General features: G+C 35.8%; 6 protein-coding genes across 22 annotated transcripts in view; 3 read left to right on the forward strand and 3 right to left on the reverse strand.

Annotated features, from left to right (window-relative positions):
- The first annotated feature begins 9 nt into the window (after positions 1 to 9).
- Positions 10 to 2,546, forward strand: LOC128890719 (46 kDa FK506-binding nuclear protein). Its single transcript, XM_054149488.1, has 5 exons — positions 10 to 98; positions 226 to 264; positions 449 to 538; positions 865 to 1,780; positions 1,895 to 2,546. Exons 2-5 carry the CDS (start codon positions 255 to 257, stop codon positions 1,974 to 1,976), a joined length of 1,098 nt encoding a protein of 365 aa, XP_054005463.1. The 5' UTR covers positions 10 to 98; positions 226 to 254; the 3' UTR covers positions 1,977 to 2,546.
- Positions 2,547 to 3,817: 1,271 nt separating this feature from the next.
- On the reverse strand, positions 3,818 to 11,818 carry LOC128890715 (uncharacterized). 13 transcript variants are annotated; one of them, XM_054149472.1, is made up of 8 exons: positions 11,768 to 11,818; positions 9,900 to 10,022; positions 8,893 to 9,144; positions 8,083 to 8,273; positions 6,471 to 6,632; positions 5,814 to 6,172; positions 4,791 to 5,560; positions 3,818 to 4,617 (listed from the first exon to the last, which is right to left on the reverse strand). In XM_054149472.1, exons 4-8 carry the CDS (start codon positions 8,160 to 8,162, stop codon positions 4,336 to 4,338), a joined length of 1,653 nt encoding a protein of 550 aa, XP_054005447.1. In that variant the 5' UTR covers positions 8,163 to 8,273; positions 8,893 to 9,144; positions 9,900 to 10,022; positions 11,768 to 11,818; the 3' UTR covers positions 3,818 to 4,335. The 13 variants fall into 13 exon arrangements, with proteins under 13 accessions (XP_054005447.1, XP_054005448.1, XP_054005449.1 ...); XM_054149473.1 differs by having other exon boundaries at positions 9,776 to 10,022; XM_054149474.1 differs by having other exon boundaries at positions 9,662 to 10,022.
- A 641-nt stretch (positions 11,819 to 12,459) lies between these two features.
- On the forward strand, positions 12,460 to 16,407 carry LOC128890710 (exosome RNA helicase MTR4). The gene is made up of 10 exons (XM_054149453.1): positions 12,460 to 12,666; positions 12,746 to 12,847; positions 12,941 to 13,183; positions 13,249 to 13,456; positions 13,536 to 13,802; positions 13,873 to 14,701; positions 14,776 to 14,948; positions 15,017 to 15,448; positions 15,536 to 16,073; positions 16,197 to 16,407. The coding sequence occupies exons 1-10, from the start codon at positions 12,554 to 12,556 to the stop codon at positions 16,352 to 16,354; spliced, it is 3,063 nt and encodes a 1,020-aa protein (XP_054005428.1). The 5' UTR covers positions 12,460 to 12,553; the 3' UTR covers positions 16,355 to 16,407.
- A 234-nt stretch (positions 16,408 to 16,641) lies between these two features.
- Positions 16,642 to 20,245, reverse strand: LOC128890714 (FAS-associated factor 1). 3 transcript variants are annotated; one of them, XM_054149470.1, is made up of 13 exons: positions 19,987 to 20,244; positions 19,537 to 19,605; positions 19,174 to 19,456; positions 18,913 to 19,090; positions 18,712 to 18,824; positions 18,554 to 18,600; positions 18,368 to 18,494; positions 18,112 to 18,257; positions 17,882 to 18,036; positions 17,608 to 17,803; positions 17,436 to 17,539; positions 17,028 to 17,349; positions 16,642 to 16,844 (listed from the first exon to the last, which is right to left on the reverse strand). In XM_054149470.1, exons 1-13 carry the CDS (start codon positions 20,023 to 20,025, stop codon positions 16,764 to 16,766), a joined length of 1,860 nt encoding a protein of 619 aa, XP_054005445.1. In that variant the 5' UTR covers positions 20,026 to 20,244; the 3' UTR covers positions 16,642 to 16,763. The 3 variants fall into 3 exon arrangements, with proteins under 3 accessions (XP_054005445.1, XP_054005444.1, XP_054005443.1); XM_054149469.1 differs by having other exon boundaries at positions 17,015 to 17,349; positions 18,554 to 18,824; positions 19,987 to 20,245; XM_054149468.1 differs by having other exon boundaries at positions 18,554 to 18,824; positions 19,987 to 20,243.
- Positions 20,246 to 20,700: 455 nt separating this feature from the next.
- LOC128890723 (NEDD8-conjugating enzyme Ubc12) lies at positions 20,701 to 23,345 on the forward strand. Its single transcript, XM_054149494.1, has 4 exons — positions 20,701 to 21,171; positions 21,799 to 21,893; positions 21,958 to 22,164; positions 22,263 to 23,345. The coding sequence occupies exons 1-4, from the start codon at positions 21,069 to 21,071 to the stop codon at positions 22,401 to 22,403; spliced, it is 546 nt and encodes a 181-aa protein (XP_054005469.1). The 5' UTR covers positions 20,701 to 21,068; the 3' UTR covers positions 22,404 to 23,345.
- Positions 23,346 to 23,427: 82 nt separating this feature from the next.
- Positions 23,428 to 23,725, reverse strand: part of LOC128890709 (importin-7) — a 5,479-nt gene continuing 5,181 nt past the window's right edge. For all 3 annotated transcript variants that reach the window (XR_008460661.1, XM_054149450.1, XM_054149451.1), the window contains one exon: positions 23,428 to 23,725. This exon is cut by the window's right edge. The gene's annotated coding sequence lies outside the window, so the exon portion shown is untranslated.

Here is a 23,725-nt window from a genome sequence, read left to right on the forward strand (position 1 = left end):
GCGCATGCGTGAAGAATTGCAGCAGAGGCAGAGCTACTGGCTACACACTGACCGAACTAGTTGTTCCGTTGTTCGACGAGTTGGCGCGAGACCGGAAGGTGTACCTGATTTATGTAGTTCATTATACAAAACCTCGTGTATATATATACGTACATTTGTATATATATATACATCTATCTATATATATATTTTAACTTTAATTGTTAATATTTTTATTTCATTCAGACAGAAGTTAAGTAATTATATCAGCCAAGATGTTTTGGGGTAAGTAAAAACCAGCATAACGAACATTGCATATTATTGGTTATCCAGAATTTGCCGGTGAAGAACTGTTTTAGAATGGCGTCGCCATGTGGTCGTGAACAACGATCGCACTTTTCAAAAATATTAAATTATGCTGAAACCATTATCAAATAAACATGTTAATTTTGTAATCTTTTCTTCTCAGGTTTGATAATAGAACCAAATAAGCGGTACACGCAGACCGTTGAAAAATCATTCCACGTGTCAATGGCGAGTTTAGATCTGACTACAGCCGGTAAAAATCAATTTTACGTTACTCTTAAGATCATTCAACATTATATTTTCAGTGGGTTGTTGCCATAACTTACAAATTATTGTTTGAGTGTTCGAATTTAATAAATTTGTAAACGCACATTTTGTTAGAAATATTGAGCCTCCTAATATTTATAAATAGTGTTAGTCTTTATTTTGTTTTATTTAAAACTTGTATTTTTCATCCATTAAGATTTGTATAAAATATAAATTTTGAAATAAAAGATGAATTAGTGCCGTTGAATGTCGTGACATGTTTAAAAAATATATTTTATTTCATTGTTACGAATAAAATATTATTTATTACAGATGATAATTTGGTACAAGTAATGTTGTGCTACGACAATAGAAATTATTTGCTTTGTAGCCTAAGGAAGAGCACAACATGGCAGGTACCGCTCGATTTAAACTTTCAAGAAGGAACTAAAATAGCGTTTACATGTAACGGGCACGGTCATGTACATTTAACTGGCTATCTAATACCTGACGAAGATCTGGATTTAGACGAAGAAGAAGATGATGAAGAAGCACCGCAGCTTATCGATAAATTGTCAAAGCGGAAAGCTATGGATTCATTGAAGAATGAAAAGAATGCCAAACGTCGTAAACAGGAACTCGAAGCGGAATCCTCAGATGACCAAGATATAGAACTAGATGATTTAAACGAAGAAAGTGACACAGATGATTCCGAGGAAGAAGGAGATGAATCTATATTAAACCATGTCGAAATGGAAGATAACGAAGAAGATGACGATAGCGACGAAGAAGACGAGGAGGAAGGTGAAGAAGAAAAGGTGGTGAAGCATCAAAAAAAAGATAAAAAAAATAAACAGCAACAACAGCAGAATCAACAGAAGAAAAAATTATTAAATGGAAAAGAAGCAAAACATGAACAACAAAATAAACAACAGAAAAAAAACAAGGGGGAACAACAGCAAATAAACGATCAAAATATTCACAGCGATCAGAAAAAAAGGCTTATAGAAGGAGGAGTACAAATAGAGGAATTAAAAGTAGGTAATGGTACACCTGCAAAAGCTGGAAAGTTTGTTTCTGTATACTATGTGGGTCGTTTGAAAAATGGAAAGAAGTTTGATGCGACAACGCAAGGAGAAGGTTTCAAATTTAGACTTGGAAAAGGTGAAGTGATCAAAGGATGGGATGTTGGCATCGTAGGAATGAAAGTTGGAGGAAAACGACGTGTTACGATACCTCCAGCTATGGCGTATGTATAATTATTTAGTTCGTAAATTGAAATTTCAAATATATCATTGATAACTTCTTTTTGTATATTATAATATATGCGCGTATATTATTTCTTATAAAATATGTTTTGTAGATACGGAGCAAAGGGTTCACCGCCAATCATTCCTGGCAACAGTACGCTTGTGTTTGAAGTTGAACTTAGGAATGTTCATTAACAGTTAAGAATATCTTACAGACTCTCGAGTATTTGTTAAGTGATATGTAATGTATTTTTAAACAGTAAAGTAGGTATCCTTTTTCTATTGTCCTGTAAAACTTCAAATTTATCAAAGATATAACATTTATAATATATTTTATACTATGTAATATCATTTTGAAAATATTCTGATGGTTTAAATATGATGTACGAGTGTAAGTAAAATAATGTACTATGACTTTTAATTTTGAGTAAACATACAAGGGTATGCAGTTTCCTAGAAACTCTCAGATTCTTTATTAAATGTTGACTTGGTAAATAATGTTTACAATTAAAACTACACCTATTTGAATAATTTAATTTTTTTTAATAATATAACAGTCTCAATGAAAAAGATTTTTCTGTGCATAGTATAAAATATTAAAAATGAAAACTGGTTTAACGAAACACAAACTTTTAATAGAACTAATTTTTTATGGTTTATTTAAGGTAAATAACATAGTTTGTGTAGATTTCACGATGTAAAATCTTTTGTCTTTGAATGTGTTAAAGTATTGAAGTTCTTAAATAAAAACAAGCATCTTAAGTATGTATGTGTATATACAATACCTTTTTCATATATTATTATTAATAATAATAATCTATGTTCTATGTTAACCAATTCTGTAATAATTAACTTGCAGAAAGCATATGAATATATCTATATTTACAAATGACCTTAATTTTTAAAGATATTTGTATTAAAAGCATAAAATGTGAATACTATTACGATACAAGTAATTATAAATAATTTTATTACTTGAGTTAAATTTATAGAAACAGTATTTAAAATAACTATTCTTTTTTATATTCTACTTTAACAATTTTTAATCCACTTTTTTATCATCTTGATTTTTCTTCCACGATAATGTACATACTCCATTCGTGCATTCTTTTACCAATTGTGGAACTTGTTCATTGGTAGTTACCTCTTTTTGTTTACCTCTGAATTGCCACCATTTCAACAATATTGGTTGTATTAGAAATCTCCATATAATAAGTATTAATGGCATAGCTATGCACGGAACACATACCATCTTAGAATGATTTACTAGGAACCCTGAAAAGGTGTATATTCTGAATTTGTCATTTATTAATTATTTATTCAGTCATTGATAAATGTTACAGTATGTATGAACTATTATTCAGTGTATCGATTAATATAGCAGAAATTGGAACTTTACCTTAGATCAGAAGAATGTACTTTTTGTTTACTATTATTCGAAACCCAAATAGGGAGGTGTAAGAAATGGACATATAACCTCAACGTTCGAGTCAAGAACAAATAGCGTAGCAGTTGTAGATCGAATCTTTATATTGATATCAGATTCTTTGTTTCCCCGCTAAGGGGAAAAAAATAATAACTATCTCAATAATGTTATCGCAAAAAATTAAAATTTGAATTTATCGTTGTTTACTATAATTTTGACAGTTAACCAAATTCCACTTGGTATCACTATTACAGCGTATACTACTGGTTGCTACTTGTAAACTGGTCTGGTGCTGGTATTGATACTGGTGTATACGTATTACGTACCGATACGTAGGACCTATTCACTTTTCTGTAAGCATGCGCAGATCATCAATTACGTTCACAATATATTATTCCATATTCAATATAAAATTTGTAAAATTTGTTTAATTATTAATGACACAATTACTAGCATTTTAAAAGAAAATTTTACAAGAGCTCACTATTCGAAATAAAACTACTTATTGTTAGTTAGTTTACTAAATTTTATGAAGAGGATTAAAAAATTTGTTTCTTTTATTTATACGAATGTTGGAATCGTGTAATTTTCATGCAGTCAATATTTGACATGATTTTATCAGCGTATATTTTGTATATTAATATTTATACATAAGAACATGGTCACAGCCACATATTGCTAACAGGATTTGAATCCTGCCAATTTCACTTAACGGTATAAGGTACTGAGAAATACATAAAGCGAGAGTGTGTCAGTCAGTAATTTTACAGTAATAAACGTTACGAGAGCGTTCTAATCGAACGATTATATCATACTCTGAGCAAAAAGAAAAACTGATTAGTCATCGTCGCTAGCCGCTAGGTGACTATCAGTTGGTTATATTATACCACTAGCCCGCTATTTAATCTATAGTATTCGAAAGGTAAATATACAAGATAAATATAGAAATTCGTAGAGCCTTCTCTGAAATTTACAGTCAGGGAAGTTACTTTAAAACAAGCGATAGTTTTCGCTCCGAGTATGATTGTTGCTTCGGTGGCCTCAGACGTGTATACTATGCAGCCAAGCCATACGTTCGAACAGTTGTTGCATCGTTCCAATTCCAATGTAACTCGTGGATCAATGATCTCACATGCTTCCAAATACTTTACGACCTCTCGTTACGGACAACGAGACAATGACGACACTTAAAACAAAGAAGACTAGTCCGAAAAATGCGGTTAGAGCTCTGCACCATTGTCGCTTCCGTTTCGCTTTTGCGATCGTTCGGCCTAACCGTTCGGCACGAGAAACGTCCAATGTGAAGTCTAAGTCTCCGGCGAATCCTCGTATGCGATGGTCCCAGTTAGTTTTGCCGGACGAAACGATTATACCTTCACTGGATGAACCACCGTCACTGCATTCCAGCTGCTGAAACATCGGTCTTAAGTCTTAATAGCTTGACTATATCGATGTTGCATAGATCGTTATTCGCGTTAACGCATCATTTCAATCTAATAGCGAATAATCTAATAAGCAATGTAACTGACAAAAACGAAGCATTCAGCATTCTATCTTGGATTGTAGGTATTTCTTCAACTCACCGTTGCGTATTCCGATTCGTTGTGAACGAGTCTGTTTCGATTCTGCATGGTTTCGTCGTTAATTACGATTGTCTCTTTCGGATCGAGGGCAGCGCAATGGGTTGTATATGCGTTTCGTGGTTGTTCGATGCTATGACTCGAACGATTCGAGCATTTGCAAACACGAGAACCGGAAAGGTTTCGATGAATCTGCGACTCCGATAGGAGCGTCCGCGTAGTTTCTCGACAGTGATCGTCCACCAGGAACACCGCGGGAGGACTTGATTTCTTTCCTGGCTCGTTGTTCATTCCGATTGGTTCGCCACCCTTCGACGACGACGACGACGACGACAGAAATCCGTGAGTATGCTCGCAGGAGCTCAGGCAAGTGTACCACGCCGGGTTGTGGACGTAAAATTGCCTCATGTTACTGTAAAGCTTCGAGTTTACCGGGTTGATCTTCGTCGACAAGGTTCTATTGTTACAGCTTAACAAGGATGAGGTTTTGTCGCCTGCAAATGATGTCTTGGCGGATAAGAGAGACGAATTACGATAAACGTACTCGTAAATCCCTCCTTTCAAGCCGATCCCTTGGGCAACTTTTTGCGAGATGTTATGCAGGATTTCCTCCGGCGTCATAACGGTTTCGCCTTCTATCACAGAGTTCAGTGTTCGGGATAATTCAAGGAGGACGTCGCGCGCTGACGCTGATATGCCTGTAGAGTTTTCATAATCCCAATCGCAGTACGAGTAGGCGTACGCGCAACCGCGTCCGCAGCACGCGTACACAGCTATCGGTACAAGTCAATTGTAACATCGAATCGTGCTTTAATGATAATCGTAACGATAGGACGTTCATCGTTGACCCCGAGAAAATTTACAAGCCGAACAACGAACGTCCATCCTGATTATTTTTGTTGGTAACCAAGTTGAAATATAGGAGAACGTAAAAAAAAAATTAGCATTTATGGTTAACAACGAAACTAAACAGGCTGGATAAGTTACGCGGTTCACTTCTTTATTTACAAAAACGTCAATGCTCACCATCGTATTCGGGATTCTCGTCGCTCTGATAAAGCTCGCGAGGGCTAGGAAACGCAGATGGCCATATAGGACGTGGAATCGACTCGCTCTCGTGAATTACGGCAAGTCCACCGCCGAACTGGTCTTTCATTGTTATAGGCAGAGCTCGAAAAATGCCTTGACCTTGGCGAGGGACTGCCGACGCATAGCAAGAGTAAGAACCAGCGGACAATGGCGGAGAATGGCTGGAATAGCCAGAACTGGTCGAGGTTCGGTAGCATCTTCTCGGATTATTTCGCGTCGTCGTGGTCGTTGTCGTTGTCGTCGAAGAGCCGGCTACGAACCTCGAGACCTCGGCGTCTATCGAGTCAGGCTCTATCCTGTACGATTTGAACATGGTTAGGCCATACCGATACCCGATCAACTGCTCAAATTAATCAGAGTACCCTTTACGCGAATATCTTCATACGTTTACGTACGATATTCTATTTTCTATTCTTTGCCATCGATTCTTTTCGAAACTCGAACATGTTGCATAAGTTGTTTGGTAATTTACGTACTGTGAAAGTTAACGACAAATGTAGCCGACAGTGTAAGTTCGTTTCATCTAAAAAGTACACGTGCATAACTCGCGTCCGCATTTAATTTTACGGTCCGTTGGCGAGAAAGCCCATTTACCATTCTACCTCGTGCAAGTCTGTTCTCGGTACGGCATAGAGACTATCGGGATTGCAAATGTATCGCTCGTTCGGTAGACGCAAAGCAAACTTTACACCATCGTTGTCGGAGCTGTTCTGGTTCCCAGCTGAAACTGTCAAGGCCGTTGTTGAGATCGTGCCACTGAAACAAAATTTCTCGCGTTCCAGCATAGCCTGATATCATCCTGATGCGATCATATCGATCGCTGTTGTACAAATATCGAACAGCGCGACACGCGGTAACTACTTCGATTATTATTCTACTAAATACGATATAATTTAATATTTAACCGATTGTGGTGAGCGCCGTGCTCTTTCCACACGCTGCGGCCGTTACCGAGAACCGATGTTGCAATATGTCAAACGAAACAGCTGGATAACTAGCGAGTTACCTTGAAGCGTTTAACACTCAATTTCTAGCGGCTTTTACGACCGTGGCTCTATCTTTCATCTTTTAATTAACAAGATTGCTTACAATTAGCGAATACGATGAGACACGATATTTGTATTGAAATTCAATGGTCGATCGATACGTATAGTACAGGGTGATCCGCTCGGTAGTAGACACAATGGATAACCGCAACAATAGTCGACTGTTGAATTATAAACATATAATTCGACTTCAACAAAAATGAATCTACCGTTAAGAGACACTGTCCTTTTCTCTGTAATTTAAAGTATCGGACTGGCACCATCAGGTCTGAAGACCCTTGACTGTTTGTCGTCGAAGGCCAGAGTAATAAACAGAGCGCAGGCAGAATTTTCTTTCTTTAAGTGGACGCTAGATTTCTCTTCCTTGTAGGCCTGAGTTTTCAGTTTAGTTCTCGTCCGTTCCTTGAACAGTAAACGTGTCCTTTCGAGCCGTTTGAATAAACGTAGAATTCAAACTTATTAAAAAGACTCATTAATTATACCCATATTCCTATATTGACCGTCACAAAGTCGTCCAGTGTGTCCACTAGCGAGCGGATCACCATATACAGGGTGTCCCAAAAGTCGGGGAGGAGCCGGAAATGGGGGGTAGCTGAGACGATTCTGAACAACAATTTCCTTTGCAAAAATGTCGGATGGGGCTTCGTTAAGGAGATATTAAGAGAAAACCCCGACCAATCAGAGCGCGCGTAGACCGTTCGAGTGGCCGCGGTAGCGAAGGCTACGCGCTAGGCGGCAGCGTCAATGTCCTTCGATGCACGTCGAGTCACTTGTTCGCGTACAAGCGCGGCCGCCAGCGCGTAGCCTTCGCTACCGCGGCCGCTCCAACGGTCTACGCGCGCTCTGATTGGTCGGGGTTTTCTCTTAATATCTCCTTAACGAAGCCCCATCCGACATTTTTGCAAAGGAAATTGTTGTTCAGAATCGTCTCAGCTACCCCCCATTTCCGGCTCCTCCCCGACTTTTGGGACACCCTGTATGTACATATATATGTACGATACATTTAAGTTTGACAACTCTTCGGAGATGTTGAATAAATACAGAGTTAACGATTGGTAGTAAGTTACTACTAGTAACAGAGCAGTTGGTAACTAACGCAGATCTAGCACTATCCGTAAAATTATTCAGTTCGATTTAGATCGGACCTTAAATATTCGTACCTTGACGATTGGTGATTGATGGCGGTGTTACCGCATGGGTTAGATGCAGGTTCGTCCAGAGCTAGTAACCAACGCTGCATACTCTTTTAAAGTGGTCAGCCGCAGACTAAATGCCGCACGCTTTCATTCTCGAATTCCTCGATTCCCGCCGACATCTCGCCATCCCTCTTTGCCTTCTCGATACAACGGCGCTGCTGGAAATAAGACTTATCACGGAAAAAGGTAATGGTGATCTAATCGATTCTATGCGTGTTCCTTAATTGAAATGTTCCGCATCACGGTCGTCCGATGTATCGGCTAGAAACGTTTCCCAGATATATTTTATCTGGCGAGTAGTTTAGTATCGATGCGGTGGATGATCCATGTTTCAAGGTCGCTTTCACATTCGTCTTGTTCACGTAACAAATTGGACAACGCGAAACGAGTATTACGTTATCCAGGACATTCTTTGCAGACTGACAAGAATGTAGGGTAATGTTATACATTTTCTGTATTAACGGTTCTTAAAGTAGTCGTCGATGTTATCTTACCACGGGATGGAGATTAAGTACGCGCAAAGTATTCTTGAACTAAATCCGAGCAGATGATTGTGTAAATTGGAAATAATTTTTTGCAAACTTACACGTCGCGCGTCGGTTTAACGGGTAAAGGCGCTACACCTACGCTTGATCGTCGAGACGTTTATGGTGACAAATTTAGTTATAATTAAAAAATTCCGTTGCGTGAAGAGTAACATGTCAGTACGCTGATGCATACTGCGCGTAAAAATTAAGATCCAGTCGAATATAGCCTGAATATCGAGAAGTATACCTAAGATAATCGTATCAAAATTGATGAACATCCAAGACAAGAGGTGATCGGGCACGATAGGATCTGCCAAAGTAGTCTGTTTACTTGGCGAGTTACAAGTAAATGTGATACTCCAATTAACTAGTATCATGGATCAGCGTGCACGCCGCGGCTCAGCGTAGCGCTCAACACTCCGCATTCCGCCACTTCCAGACGGCCACTTTCACGTCGCTACAGCCCACTCCTCAATGTTCGCGTATTACACGGTACACCCTGGAATGTCGTTGACGTTACAAAAGTCCTGTGCTCAGAGAAGAATGCAACTCGAGCCAGAAGCTCGATATTACGCGGATACGTGGTTACATAGAAGACACATTGCGTAAACGAAATGTTTTTGTATCGAAACAGTAGAAATTAATTTAACGAATCGAATAATTCGTATGCTAAAAAGGCAAACAAGCAGAATCAATCATTTTTCTGTAATCTATCTTTCTGGCACCATTTTAAATTTACGTAACAATTTATTACCAACGTTCTCAATATCGAGAATTTAGCGTTAGAACCGTTCGATGAGGGCACTTTCTCTCGTAACAAAAATTTAAGAAACGACGATAACCATTTCGCTACTTTTCGCTTTGATTCGACTATCTACGATACATAGAGGGAACTGAACCGAAACAACTGTTCGTCTCGTTATATACCGTGAGAGAGTAAATTATTATAAAAAGAAAAGATAGGCGCGCACAGCGCGTAGAAATTTATCTTATAGGAAGATCGTACGAATACGAACGGTCCACGAAACGAAGTCGCGAAAAATATTTGGCTCGAGAACTTTCACTCGCGCTCATTCAGGGCCGTTCCATGAAAACGAGTCGCCCGTCGTTTGAAAATAAGTGCCGGATACCGGATGCCGATCAACCAAAGTTGTCGCCACGGCCACGGATGTCTAATAAGATTGTCGAAAAAGGATCCTCGAGATCACTTTCACGGCGTCGGAAGTGCCATGAATAATTTTTGGTCGGCCAGACCTTCTTCCCTCTTTCTCGTCGTCCTCCTTCCACTTTTTCACACGTCGACTACGTCTAAAGATTTTATCGCCGATCAGAATTTCGATTCGATCTGTAACGCGCTTTCAGCTTTGTCCTTTAATTCTGAAACAGTATCAAAATTGGATTTATCGGTGCTGTATCGTATACGAGCGGATATCGAGAAGAAAGAAAAAGTCCCCAATTTTGAGGTCGTCGATATGTGGGGCAGAGATACACACGATATACGATACCGGCAGGAATTTTCTTTTGGAGGCACAAGAAAGTCATAATAGCCCCAGGCGAGGCGCAACTTTCATGCATGCAAATTCATACATCGTACGGGTGAACAGGTACATATGTATTAGGTTGTCCCGAAAGTTTCTTTCGCGAGTTGCACTCAATTATTTTATTTGGTCGTGTTTATATAAATAGACCATCTAATTTCATATATATCTATGTTGTAACAGTAATGGAGCAAAATGAATCGTGCACAATTCAGTAATGTAACATAAAACATAAACTATTGTGCATGTATTACTTATTAATAAAGCGAAAGAAACTTTTGCGACAACCTAATATATGTATAAACTACACGCGATCGACTAAATATCCAGGGTGCAGTATAAGCTTTTCTTTTCCTCTGGAGAAAGTACAAAAATAACAATTGCTTCGTGGCAATAAGACTGCCTGCATAGTACATAACTACACACTCATCGGCAACCAGTCGTGGATTACGTCAGTTCGTTGGATCGTACCTGTAAATATGTACATATCTACGTGCCTCGATATTCAACATACGAGTCAATATCCGAAGACATTATGTTGTATATGGATGACACAACTTCTGTCATTATTCCAGTAACTGTCATTCTAAACTCCTCTATCGAAAGTAGAAAATTGTTCGCGTCAAAGTTTTTCAAATTAATATGTATAATAACAGTGAACATTTCACTGCTCGAGAGTTCAGAAGACAAGAACTAACCGTTATTTTTAAGTAAGAATCAACAAAAATGATTATAAAACTAAATTATATGGCGCCTCCATTTACTTTCAACATTCTCCTTCCAAAGTCCCAATGTATAATACATTGTACAGTGTACACCTTGGACGACTCTATATGTTCTAATAATCGCACCCGCTTTAAAACCCTCACCGCGGACTCTGATTTTTCGTGGATCATTGATCATCTCTTGTTCTTATATCCTCGTGCTTCGACTCTACATGCGTATCTCTTCGCTGCGTTTCGCAACCCTTGTCACTGCACGATAGGGTCGCACGATACACTCGCTTCTTAACTTCTTCTCTCGTTAAATAATCGGTTTATTCCTAATTCATGTAATTATATTATTTGGTTCTGTACTTTCTTTTTCTAGAAAAAATATGTTACATTGAACTCTCTACCAACAGGATGAGACCAATTTCAAGCTAAACAAAGAATTATGTATTCTCGTAGGAAAGAATTAAATTGATCTATAAAGCCGGCGACTGACTTGCAACAGAACGTTGTAATGTAACTGCTCGGCACGAATTTTACGGTTCGCCACCAACGTTACATTACAAGGTCCTTTTTGGAATCACGAATGCTCGCTTCGAACTCTCGGCTGAATTCTCTCTCAATGCTTCCTACTCAGTTCTGTGAAAAGTAGACGATCAAAGAGGTTCGTCAAAAAACCGACAGACCAGTGGAGCACGCAAGAGCGCAAGAACGGCTCGGTTCGTCGCTTGCTAGTCCGCCAAACTAAGCGAATGCTCGCGTTACATTACACTGTTCTGTTGTAAGTCAGTCGCCGGTTTAAATTGAATATCTTAAGATTGCGTTTATTCGTATTAGATTTCAAATGATGTATGCTTAACTCGTGATTAAATACCTATGGTCTCTTTCGTTCTTTCCTTGTTGCGAATTGACAGCATGAACGAAGAGCGTTAGTGAGACGACGACGACGACAACGACGACGACGACGACGCGACGAAAACTTTCACGCGCGCACAAGCGCGACCGTTACATTCGCGATGTTGTTCTCGCGGACGCCCGAAAGAAACTGAAAGTCCTGTTTTGTCGTCACGTATACTCGATTGGATCATCGAAAGCTTTCCGTCGTGTTCCCTCTACCACAGTTGGGGATTATCTAGATAAATTAGCAGAAATAATTATGTTACAATATTTGTCAACATATCATGTCGAGTATTGAGCTTGACAGAGCTAGAAAATATGATGAATACATCGAAAAAGAGATTTGTTCATAAATGAAACAAATATTAAGCATTATACATGATTGTTTATTAATCGTTCAATGCACACTAATCCTAGTTAATTGCAACAATAATTTGATTGTCGCATTCGTCATTGTTGTTTCTCCGATTGCGGGTTGTGGAACAAAATAGTACCTATGTAATTCAATAAATATACATATAAATAAATGTATATTACAATTCAAATGTGTCTTTGAAGTTTTCTTAAAAATTGGCACGAACTTTCTGGACAACCTAATATTTCCCCAGTTTAGAAAGCAATTACATACCTGCAACTACTTGAATATCTTTTCGATATATTCGATAATCGATACAAAATGTCGAAAAGTTGCTGGTACAAGTGAGAGACTTCACACGTGTGGTGTGGACTTTTTGGTTATTTGTAAATATTATTTACCCTTGCAATGGCTACTTTTTCCGAGGACTTATTCGATGTTTTCGAAGAAACAGAAGATGTAATAGAAGTAATTCCGTCTTCGGTGAGGCAACAAGATTTAAATACATCACCGACCGAGAAGTAAGCATCTGTTGTTTTTATAACCTCACAAATTAATTTCAAACATGTTCTTCACTAATGAAAGATAATGAATATACAGAAAAGCTGATACAGAAAGTGGAACGAAACGGGAGTTGGAAAGAGATGCTAGCGAATTAATTTCCAAAAAGTTACGGCCAGATCCAGTCTTGGAAGATATAAAGTAAGATGCGATGATACATGTCTTTACCAAAAGTAGTTTTATGGCATTTAATGTAAATTTATCCCTTAATCGTTTATATGTTATCGTATATAGCATAGAAGAGTTAACTCCACGTATTAAAATACATACTATAGAGACAATTGAATCATGCACGCATGAAGTTGCAGTTCCACCAGATTATGAATATGTACCACTGGAAAGTAAACAAAGCAAATCAGCTAAGGAATATAAATTTGTACTAGATCCATTTCAGAAGGAAGCGATATTATGTATAGAAAACAATCAGTCTGTTCTAGTTTCTGCACATACATCGGCTGGTAAAACTGTTGTCGCTGAGTATGTATTATAATAGAAAATGAAAAGTTTTTGAGTGTACTTTGTACTAATTTTGTATACTATAGGTATGCTATAGCGTGTTCCTTAAGAGACAAGCAACGAGTAATATATACAACTCCTATTAAAGCTTTAAGCAATCAAAAATACAGAGAGTTTTTCGAGGAATTCAAGGATGTCGGCTTAGTAACTGGAGATGTTACAATTAATCCAACGGCTAGTGTGCTTATCATGACCACTGAAATTTTAAGAAATATGCTTTACAGAGGATCAGAGGTTGTTTTTAAATTTTACATTATATTCGTATATAAATATTTGTTATCGCATTAATAACAATAGCGTATGTAACGTTCAGGTAATGCGAGAAGTTGGCTGGGTAATTTTCGATGAAATTCATTATATGCGGGACAAAGAAAGAGGCGTTGTATGGGAGGAAACGTTAATATTATTACCGGACAATGTGCATTATGTATTTCTCTCTGCTACTATACCTAATGCACGACAATTTGTAGAATGGGTTGCACATTTACATAAACAACCGTGTCATGTAGTTTATACAGACTACAGACCAACTCCTTTGCAACATTACATATTCCCTGTTGGTGGTGATGGAATTCACTTGGTTAGTAGAACATAATAAAGTAATAATTTATTGCAAAATAAAAAGCTTACATTTGTTTATCAATGCATAGGTTGTAGATGAAACAGGACAATTTAAAGAAGAAAATTTCAACAGAGCAATGGCTTGCTTGCAACACGGCGATGCAGCTAAAGGAGACACGAAAGGTCGTAAAGGAGGAATGCGTGCATCGAATTCTGGGCAAACAAATATTTTCAAAATGGTCAAAATGATCATGGAGAGAAATTTTGCGCCTGTAATTATATTCAGTTTTTCAAAAAAGGACTGCGAAGTTTACGCGATGCAAATGGCAAAATTAGATTTGAATACGATAGAAGAAAAAAAGTTAGTGGACGAAGTTTTCAATAATGCTATGGATGTTCTTAGCGAGGAAGACAGACGTTTACCACAGGTTGAAAACGTATTACCACTTTTAAGACGTGGAATAGGAATTCATCATGGTGGACTCTTACCTATTCTGAAGGAAACTGTAGAGATATTGTTTGGCGAAGGGTTAATAAAAGCGCTCTTTGCAACTGAAACTTTTGCAATGGGATTAAATATGCCAGCACGAACAGTTTTATTTACGGCATCGCGAAAATTTGATGGTAAAGATTTTCGTTGGCTTACGTCTGGAGAGTACATACAAATGTCGGGTCGAGCGGGTAGAAGAGGCTTAGACGAAAAAGGAATAGTAATATTAATGATTGATGAACAAGTTAGTCCGGTAATTGGTAAAGCAATTGTACAGGGGAAACCAGACCCTATTAATTCAGCTTTTCATTTAACTTACAATATGGTTTTAAATCTTTTGAGAGTCGAAGAAATTAATCCAGAGTACATGCTTGAAAGGAGTTTTTATCAATTCCAAAATCAAGCCTCTATCCCTGATTTATATAACAGTAAGTAAATTGTTTATTCAACGATTAAATGTTACGATTTCGTATAAAATGATTATTTTTATAAATTATTACAGAGGTTAAGGAATTGCAGACGGCATATAATGCAGTGGATATTGATAAATATAATCAAATATCATCTTACCATGGCATACGTGAGCAACTTGACCGTCTTTGTACTGAATTTCGATCCTTTTTGACGAAACCAGAATATTTACTTCCATTCTTACAACCTGGAAGGCTAGTGAAAGTATGTATTTACATATATGCTACTTACACGTGAAACCATTGTTTACTCTATTTGAATAATGATTTTAGGTGAAAAATGAGAACGAAATGTTTGATTGGGGTATTATTGTAAATTTTAAGAAAAAGAATCCTAAAAATCCAACGAAAGAAAATACTGCTATAATCATCGATGTTTTACTTCATATTTCTAAAGAGTCTAGCGACGGATGTCCGATACCCTGTCGCGAAGGGGAGGAAGGTGACATGGAAGTAGTCCCTGTTTTACATACATTAATTTCACAAATTAGTTCTCTTAGATTGTACTACCCAAAAGATCTGAGACCATCCGATAATAGAAAGAGTGTGCTAAAAACGATACAAGAAGTAAAGAAAAGATTTCCAGATGGACCACCGTTATTGAATCCTATTACAGACATGCGAATCGAAGATGAATCATTTAAAGATATTGTTAAGAAAATCGAAATATTAGAAGAAAGATTATATGCTCACCCTTTGCATAAGGTAGTAAAAGACATGCTATTTTTCATTCATTTTTAATATTCATACAATAATAATGAAATAGAATAATTTCATTTTACTCGGATACAGGATCCCAATGTAAACACATTATATGAACAATTTTTACACAAAGATGACTTAGCCAATCAGCTAAAGCAAGCTAAATTAGAATTAAAAAAAGCTAAATCGATACTTCAAATGGATGAATTAAAATGTAGGAAACGAGTATTACGAAGACTGGCCTATTGCACAGCGTCAGATGTTATAGAATTAAAAGGTCGAGTCGCCTGCGAACTCAACGGTGCCGATGAATTATTAATGACAGAAATGATTTTTAATGGATTGTTTAATGCGTTGAGCGTGCCGCAAATGATAGCATTAATTAGTTGTTTCGTTTGCGATGACAAGTCAAACGAAATGCCTAAAAGCACCGAAGAATTAGGTGGTCCACTCAGACAAATGCAAGATTTGGCCCGGAGAATAGCGAAAGTATCTACAGAAGCTAGTTTAGAATTAGATGAAGATGCATACGTGGAAAGATTTAAACCGTTTTTGATGGATGTTGTATATGCTTGGAGTAAAGGTGCTAGCTTCTTACAAATTTGTAAAATGACAGATATATTTGAAGGTATATTGCAGATTTTAATTCCTTTTATCAGATTATTATTATTATTTATGACTTTATATTTCATTCTTGCGTAGTAAACTTAATTTAATTTAGTTTAGTTTAATTTTATTTTATTTATTCTAGGTTCAATTATACGATGTATGCGTCGGCTAGAAGAAGTTCTTAGACAATTATGTCAAGCAGCAAAGAACATTGGAAACACGGATTTAGAAAATAAGTTTAGCGAAGCAATTAAACTTATAAAACGTGATATTGTTTTTGCTGCATCTTTGTATTTATAATAAAAATTCTTAGAAAGATTTGCTATTATTTAAAATATATTTTTTTATTACGAGTTCCATTTATATCTTTTACAAATTAAGCTCTCATTCGATATACCTTTAGATAGTTATTGCAATCATGGTAACAACAAACAAAAGACAGCTTTTGTTTGAGGTTTCTCAAAATTTAATTTATTATTAGGAAATTAAAATATACAATGTACATGCATGGAAAAGACTTTTTTTCATAATATAAAACTACATTTGTCGTACGAATTAATAGTACGAAAAAATACAGCATAAAAATGTAGTTGCATAATAAACAGAACTCATATTAACTGACAACTATTCGAAACTTGTTAAATAAATAACACTTTCAGAATATTGCGATCCTTAATTCCTACATTTTAATTTAATTACAACAAATTACTTATCGTTCTTCTAAAATTACTGTTTCTTGAGGACAGAATTTCAGATCCATGAGAGTGAGTTTTGAATCCATGGATGTTAACTAGAATACATATGAAAGTATCTTTGAGTAAATTTTCGCTTTAAATAACTTATTCAAATCTATTATTAGAAATTGGCAGTGTAAAATAGAAAAAATTCGGTCTTTATATTTAATCTGATAAAATAAATAGTACAAAGGAATATCTATATAATAAGAACTCAAATGCTTACATCATCTACTTACATCCCTTCGAGGCCAACTACATAGGACCTTGTATTCTTCCGTAGGATAACCTTCCACGATGAGAAAATTAAGAAGCGTTTGTAACGGAGTGTCGGATTGAAATCTACGCTCCAGAAATTCCCCAGCTGGAAGTCGTACTCTTACTTTCAGTACCCCATCGCCCGCTCCCTGTTGTGGTTCAGGAGGCAAACTTGATTCTATGGCTTGCCTATGGGCTTCTTTTTTTGCTTCTTCAGCCAACCTTTCATTTTCCGCCTCCAATTTTTTTCGCTTTTCTAATTCTTCTTCCACTTTCTTTTGCTCTTTTGCTTTTTCTTTCGCTCTAATATATTATATAATGCAAATATCTTTTATTAACATATTATTATTTAAAAAAATAATTATATTAATTTATTATTTTTAACTAACCTATCCGCAGCTAAACTTTCTTGATATGCCCTATCTTGTTCTTGCTTAACTCTTTCTCTAGCTTGTCTTTCTTCTTCAACTCCAATGTCAGCGCGTCTCTGTTCCTGTAATATACGATACGAAATCATGTATTAATTTTGTAAGTTACCATCAATTTTAATTTTTTTTTTACCTGGAATACTTCAACAGCATGAATAAGGTTAGTTAATAGTTCATTTACTCCCACATTACCATGAACTGTTGTAAATATTTCTGTATTAGATCTAGTTCTCATTATGACTACAAGAACAGGCAATGTATCAACATCTATATTTTTCATAGCTAATGCAGCAACCGATCCTAGCGTTTGCTTAACGCTCAAAAGAAACCTGGAAATTAAAAGTAATTTATGGTAAACGCATATCGTACCGCTAAATAAAAACTACTTCTTTCGTAACATCGTATACCTCTGCTTATTAGACTCATAGGTAATATCCCAACCCCATACAATGAAATTTGCAGATAGAACTTGTAGTACTGTTTCAGAGCCCAACAATTGTGTGCAAAATACATTTGCTAATACACTATTATCATGATGTAAATATACAGCCAACAATTTTCTCTGTAATAAATCCAACTTATAACATCTTATACAAGGTACTGTTTAATATTGTTACTAATTCTATTAGTCACAAACCTCTTTTGCAGGTTTTAAACACGATTCTTTAACAGCATCTTTAAATTTGCCAGTAAAAAATTCTGGATGTGCTTGTCCATACCGTTTTTCAAATTCTTCTGCAAAATGTAATGTACCCATTGTCTCATCTATCATGTTTTCTGGCACTACAATGAAATTTATTTTGTACTATTTATATGACACCAAATATTCGACTTATCGTAGAAACTAATAAATTCTTTTATTATATTATTTAGTGATAATTAAATTCACTTACTGAGACGCTGAATTTTAGTAGATTTGAAATCTATGAAAATATCATCATCGACGTTAAACGATTCTGAATCTTCTACATCATCTCCTTCATTTTCAGAACTATCGCTTCCAACTAGGTCTATAACATCCTAAAAATATATGAACATTACTCGATTGTCGTATACATCTACGATATTATAGATGGTACCTTCTTTTCCTGTTTCATAGGAAGTTCAGTAACAGAAAGATCATGTTCTGGAAAAGAAATTCCACTTTGTGCTAGCATAATGCTATCATTTTTCACCGAACTTGGCCAACCTTTCCACTGTTGATTTCGAATAGGAACATCTATTAATGTGTAAATACCTGACTTTACATCCAAGATTGTATTCGTTCCAGAATACTTTAAATTATACGTTTTCTTGCGTATTTCATCTTTGATATTTAAGGTGTACGTTTGTTTCATATGATCTGCCAAACTTGCAGTAAAAAGTAATATAAATAATAACATAAATATAGTACATTCAAGAATAAAATATTTAAATATTTTCTCATAAATATACTTACTTATCGGTTGTTATATCGGGATCTTCCGCTCGAGAAGACATAGATATAGTGTAATCTTTTGGCAAATCTAACGTATGTAATGATGTAGAAGGTGATTCTAATCCTTTTGTCCATCCATGAAAACGCTGTTGGCAAGGTGGGACATGTGTTTGTTCCCATATAAGTTGTTTGAGATCCCCTAGAAAGAACATATTTCGTATGTTTAAAGCATACTTATTTTATCATTAACAAATATCCCAGAAAGGGATGCTTGTTACTTACTCAAAGAAGAAAACTCGGATAAATTTATTGTATAAAGATTATTAAGATAATTAATGCGGAATGTGAGCGTTCTTCCTTTTGCACAATTTTTAGGTTTACTTGTTCCTGGTTTTGAATTTTCTACTACATCCATTTTTAAATTACTCTTTGACTCGTGAACAGTTTGAGACATTGACGAAGAGGAATGAGGCATTCTTTCAATTTCTTCTATCATTTCTATATCTGGACTCATTTCGGAAGGTAGTTGTTGTGTACCACGAGGTATGGCTTGATTTACTGCTGCCTACATAATATAGTAGAGTATTCTTTGATATCATATTGTTTTTATATGAGATATACAAACGAAATTATATGTAAATTTACCAATAACTCCCAATTTGATGCCTCTAAGTATTTGATGGCATCTGCGACATCATCGATTCCAGTACATGCCTAAAATAAACAAACGCATTTATATACATTACTTTTAAATAGCCATTATGAAAGTATGTGCAAAACATACTACATGACAGCGGAATAAAATAAATACTGAATAATAATTACAAATAATTGATAATAAAACTATGTCAAATTTCTTTGGTATCTGTAACTTTATAATCTTTCTTACAAAGGTTCATAAAATGTTATTTGGATGTTCTTATATATTCGATGGTATCATTGAAATTTTGACAGTTTTAAGACAAAACAATCAGAAAATGTCGTATTACTTTCATAGATTTCAACTATTGTCAATGTCACTAATGCACATAAATCATAACCTAAAATGTTATTTGTATTTGAAATTAACGTATAATCAAAGATTCGATGGATCACCTGAAAATCAGCCAAAATCTCGTCCCTTGTTCCAGCCATCGTGTCCGCGTTTACTGTCAAACTTGAGCAAATATACGAGCCACGAAAGCTATTTTGTTACTTTATAATCGTTACAAGCAACATGCACAATGAATGCAAGCCATTGACGTCTTAAACCAAAACCTCACGCTAGCTTGAAGCGAACATTGAACCACCTATAGTGTTTATATATTTTCTTTTGCAACATCAAACAATTGTTCGTATATCGGACGATATCAGCAGGAGATATTTTCACTTCTTGACTAAAATTCTCTAATATACGCCAGAAATTACGATTGGTGGAATCTTGAGTCATTATAAGTGTTATCCAATCATATTTGAAAGACTGGAAATATGTATGAAATATTTGTCTCACTTGTCGTAATATAAGTTCAAAGCTTCACATTCAATGTTTCTGATTATTATGTACATTTAATTAATTCTTCTCCAAGGTGTACTTGAAAATATGAAAAAAGAATTTTTTCGCTATTAGTTATTACTAACAGCATCTGGCGAGAAATCGGTTTGCAACATTTTATGTAAGATACCTACTTGAAGACACCCGTTACATTTACTGATTTACATCGCATCTAGTACACGTCGTGTACATTGCATATTGCATATTGCATTATACGCAATTGTACCTATGACCATATGACAGTAGTAATGGCTGATTTTCACTTATGATAGTATACCAGTATGTTTTATACAAAAACCTTATAGTTGAAAAGCTGAATTAAGTGAAAAACGGAATTGTAGTTTAATTGTTACTTATATCGTTACAAAGACGATCGTCTCTCTTCGAAAGAATTTCAATGAACAATTATTTGTTCAAAGTAATACTAGTAAGATAAGTGTGAAATGATAGAAGTTAAATTCCGTGACGTTAACAGAAGTGAGTTGCGGTCCGTCCACGTGAGATCAGCCGTAAATTCACGGTAGTTTCCATTGTCAAAAAGAGTTTTGTTGGGTGCATCAGCATCAGCATCGTAGTCCGCGCGCGTGGCCGATCAAGGAATAAGAGACTTTTTTATGCCTTCCACGCCGGGCACTGTCACTTTATCATGATCAAATTATTCTCGTTAAAACAGGCGAAAAAGGATGGCGAGTCGCCGAAACCTGGCACTCAAAAGAAGGCATCCGCAGCACAACTGAGAATCACAAAAGGTTTTATCGATGACCTTTCGTTATATTCCTACCAATTTCTTTTTGGTCATTGCCAATTATTCACCTTCCTTAACCCACCAAAAATTAGACGTAGCGATTTCGAAGAATTTCTTTGAAAATTTCCTAAAAATTTCATCCTTCAAATTTTACAGTACTTCTTCACGTAACTAATGTTTTCGTCACTTTTATTATGCGTACAAAGTTTTATACTTATTTTCTTAACCTATTTTGTTGTATGTAAACATATGTGTAATATCTAAGAATTGTTATCTCACTTAGATACTATTAGCATCACAACTTAAATAGCTATTTTATCGACTTGTTTCAATGTATAGTAGCAGGAAGCAAGAATCAGTTGAAAAACAATTTTATTATAAACTAATAGAAAAATAATTATTATCAAATGTATTAACGTTAACTAAATTTTATTTAATTATATTCTTTAAAGAAGGAAAAGCTGTCAAGTATTATTTATATGTAATGCAATATCGTTGAATCTATTTATAAGTTTATAAAATTAAGTGCAAAAACATATTGTTAAGTTAAAATAAAGATCTGACCTTAGGATGACCTTGATAAATTGATCTTAAAACAAGATTTTTATATATTCCTCTTGTACTTGCTTAGATATAAACGAGCTTAATCTTCCAAAAACATGTGGGACAGAATTTCCTGATCCAGATGATCTTCTCAGTTTTAAATTAATCATTTGTCCAGATGAGGTAAGACATTTTGCACGCAGCATTATTTATCCATGAAAGAAAAACTGATTTTCCAATTTTTCAGGGATTTTATAGAGGTGGCAGGTTTGTTTTCAGTTTTAAAGTTGGACCAAATTATCCACACGAACCACCTAAAGTGAAGTGTGAGACACAAGTTTATCATCCTAATATCGACTTAGATGGCAATGTGTGTCTCAATATCTTAAGAGAAGATTGGAAACCAGTTCTTACAATTAATTCTATCGTGTATGGACTACAGTATCTGTTTCTGGTATGTAACGACATATTGTATTAAACATACAGATAACAAAATATACATATTATAAAACAATTTGGATTGCAAGAAAAAAATATTTATCGTTTGTTTAGGAGCCAAATCCAGAAGATCCATTGAATAAAGATGCAGCAGAGGTTCTGCAAAATAATAGGAGAGCGTTTGAGCAAAATGTAGCAAAAGCAATGAGAGGTGGCTATGTTGGCTCATTTTACTTTGAACGATGTCTTAAGTGATAGAGCATTCGTTTCCTTCGAGGACACACTGAGGAAAGAGATTGAGAGTTGGAACACCCTGCTCTACACGCGTTCCTTTATGGACGGGCCTCTTTGCGTCTTCTTGATCGAGTGCTTCGTACCGTTGGCCAATAAACCATCGGTAAAAATGCCACCGATGCGTTGTTCTCTCGGAGCTGTGGGATACTATTTCTTTCCTTTTTCGTTTTCTCTTTCATTCAACACTCTGTGGAGAGATCGAATTTGTGTTTACGCTTGCAGGTTTCTTACTTGGTCGATAATTCATTGGCAAATATAATTAAAGCGGAACTTACCGTCGAATAACAGATGTTAACAAGTTTCCTTGAAGATTGCTACTACCTTATTATAGACATATTTTTCACTATGATCGTCCTCAATTCCTATGCGTTTATATCTGCAATTGCTACCTAAATTTATAAAAATATCTAAAGCAAAACGAACACACCTGGATATAAGTAAAAGTTACGAACAAAATTGTTGCAGTTTCTTTTAAGATGTCACTTTCAAACATGACCACTGAAATTTCATCTTATACATTATCGACAGTACCTATAATTACGATCGTTACCAATCGTATTAAACGAGTATGTGTATATATGTATGCGTGTATGAGATTTGCAAACGCATCTGCAATTGCGATCGTCGTAGCTCCTTTAAAAAAAATGTATCTCCGCCCTGAAGATCACTTCGCAGGATATAAATTATTTTCCACGAATGGATATATGTCCTGCTACGCTCTTCATCGGAAATCACGTAATTTAATTTATGTATCGATCGAAAGTGGAATATAAGGCTGTTAAGGAAAAAATATATTTCAAGCTTCATTTATCGAAACCCTAATGTAACAATCGTAGCCATATTTTTGTTTTCATATGGTTTAGTATACTATACAAATAGACATTGTCATTTTATATAATCAATTTAGTAATGTTTTGGGTACTTTATTTATTTACAACTCATTATGAAAATAATATCCATTAATGGAACCAAGGCTGTAAAATCCTGAATCGAATGTATCCTTTTTTTAATTAGCATTAATTTATTATACTTTAGTACAGTGTTTACGAAACTTACAAACTAGAGAAGCGTCCTAGTCTCGATCCAACTTGCTGTCCTTAAATTAGGTCCCATCCGCGGCGAGCGTGTTTTGAAGGCACTTTTTCGAGCGCTTCAAGAGCGATCGAACTACTTTCTCTTTCATTTCCATTTCTCTTATACACACCATGTATGCACGCATGCATTCTCTCTCTCTCTCTCTCTCTCTCTCTCTCTCTCTCTCTCTCTCTCTCTCTCTCTCTCTC

The sequence above is a fragment of the Hylaeus anthracinus genome, unplaced genomic scaffold, assembly GCF_026225885.1.
Source record: "Hylaeus anthracinus isolate JK02 unplaced genomic scaffold, UHH_iyHylAnth1.0_haploid 12001, whole genome shotgun sequence".
Lineage (NCBI taxonomy): Eukaryota > Metazoa > Arthropoda > Insecta > Hymenoptera > Colletidae > Hylaeus > Hylaeus anthracinus.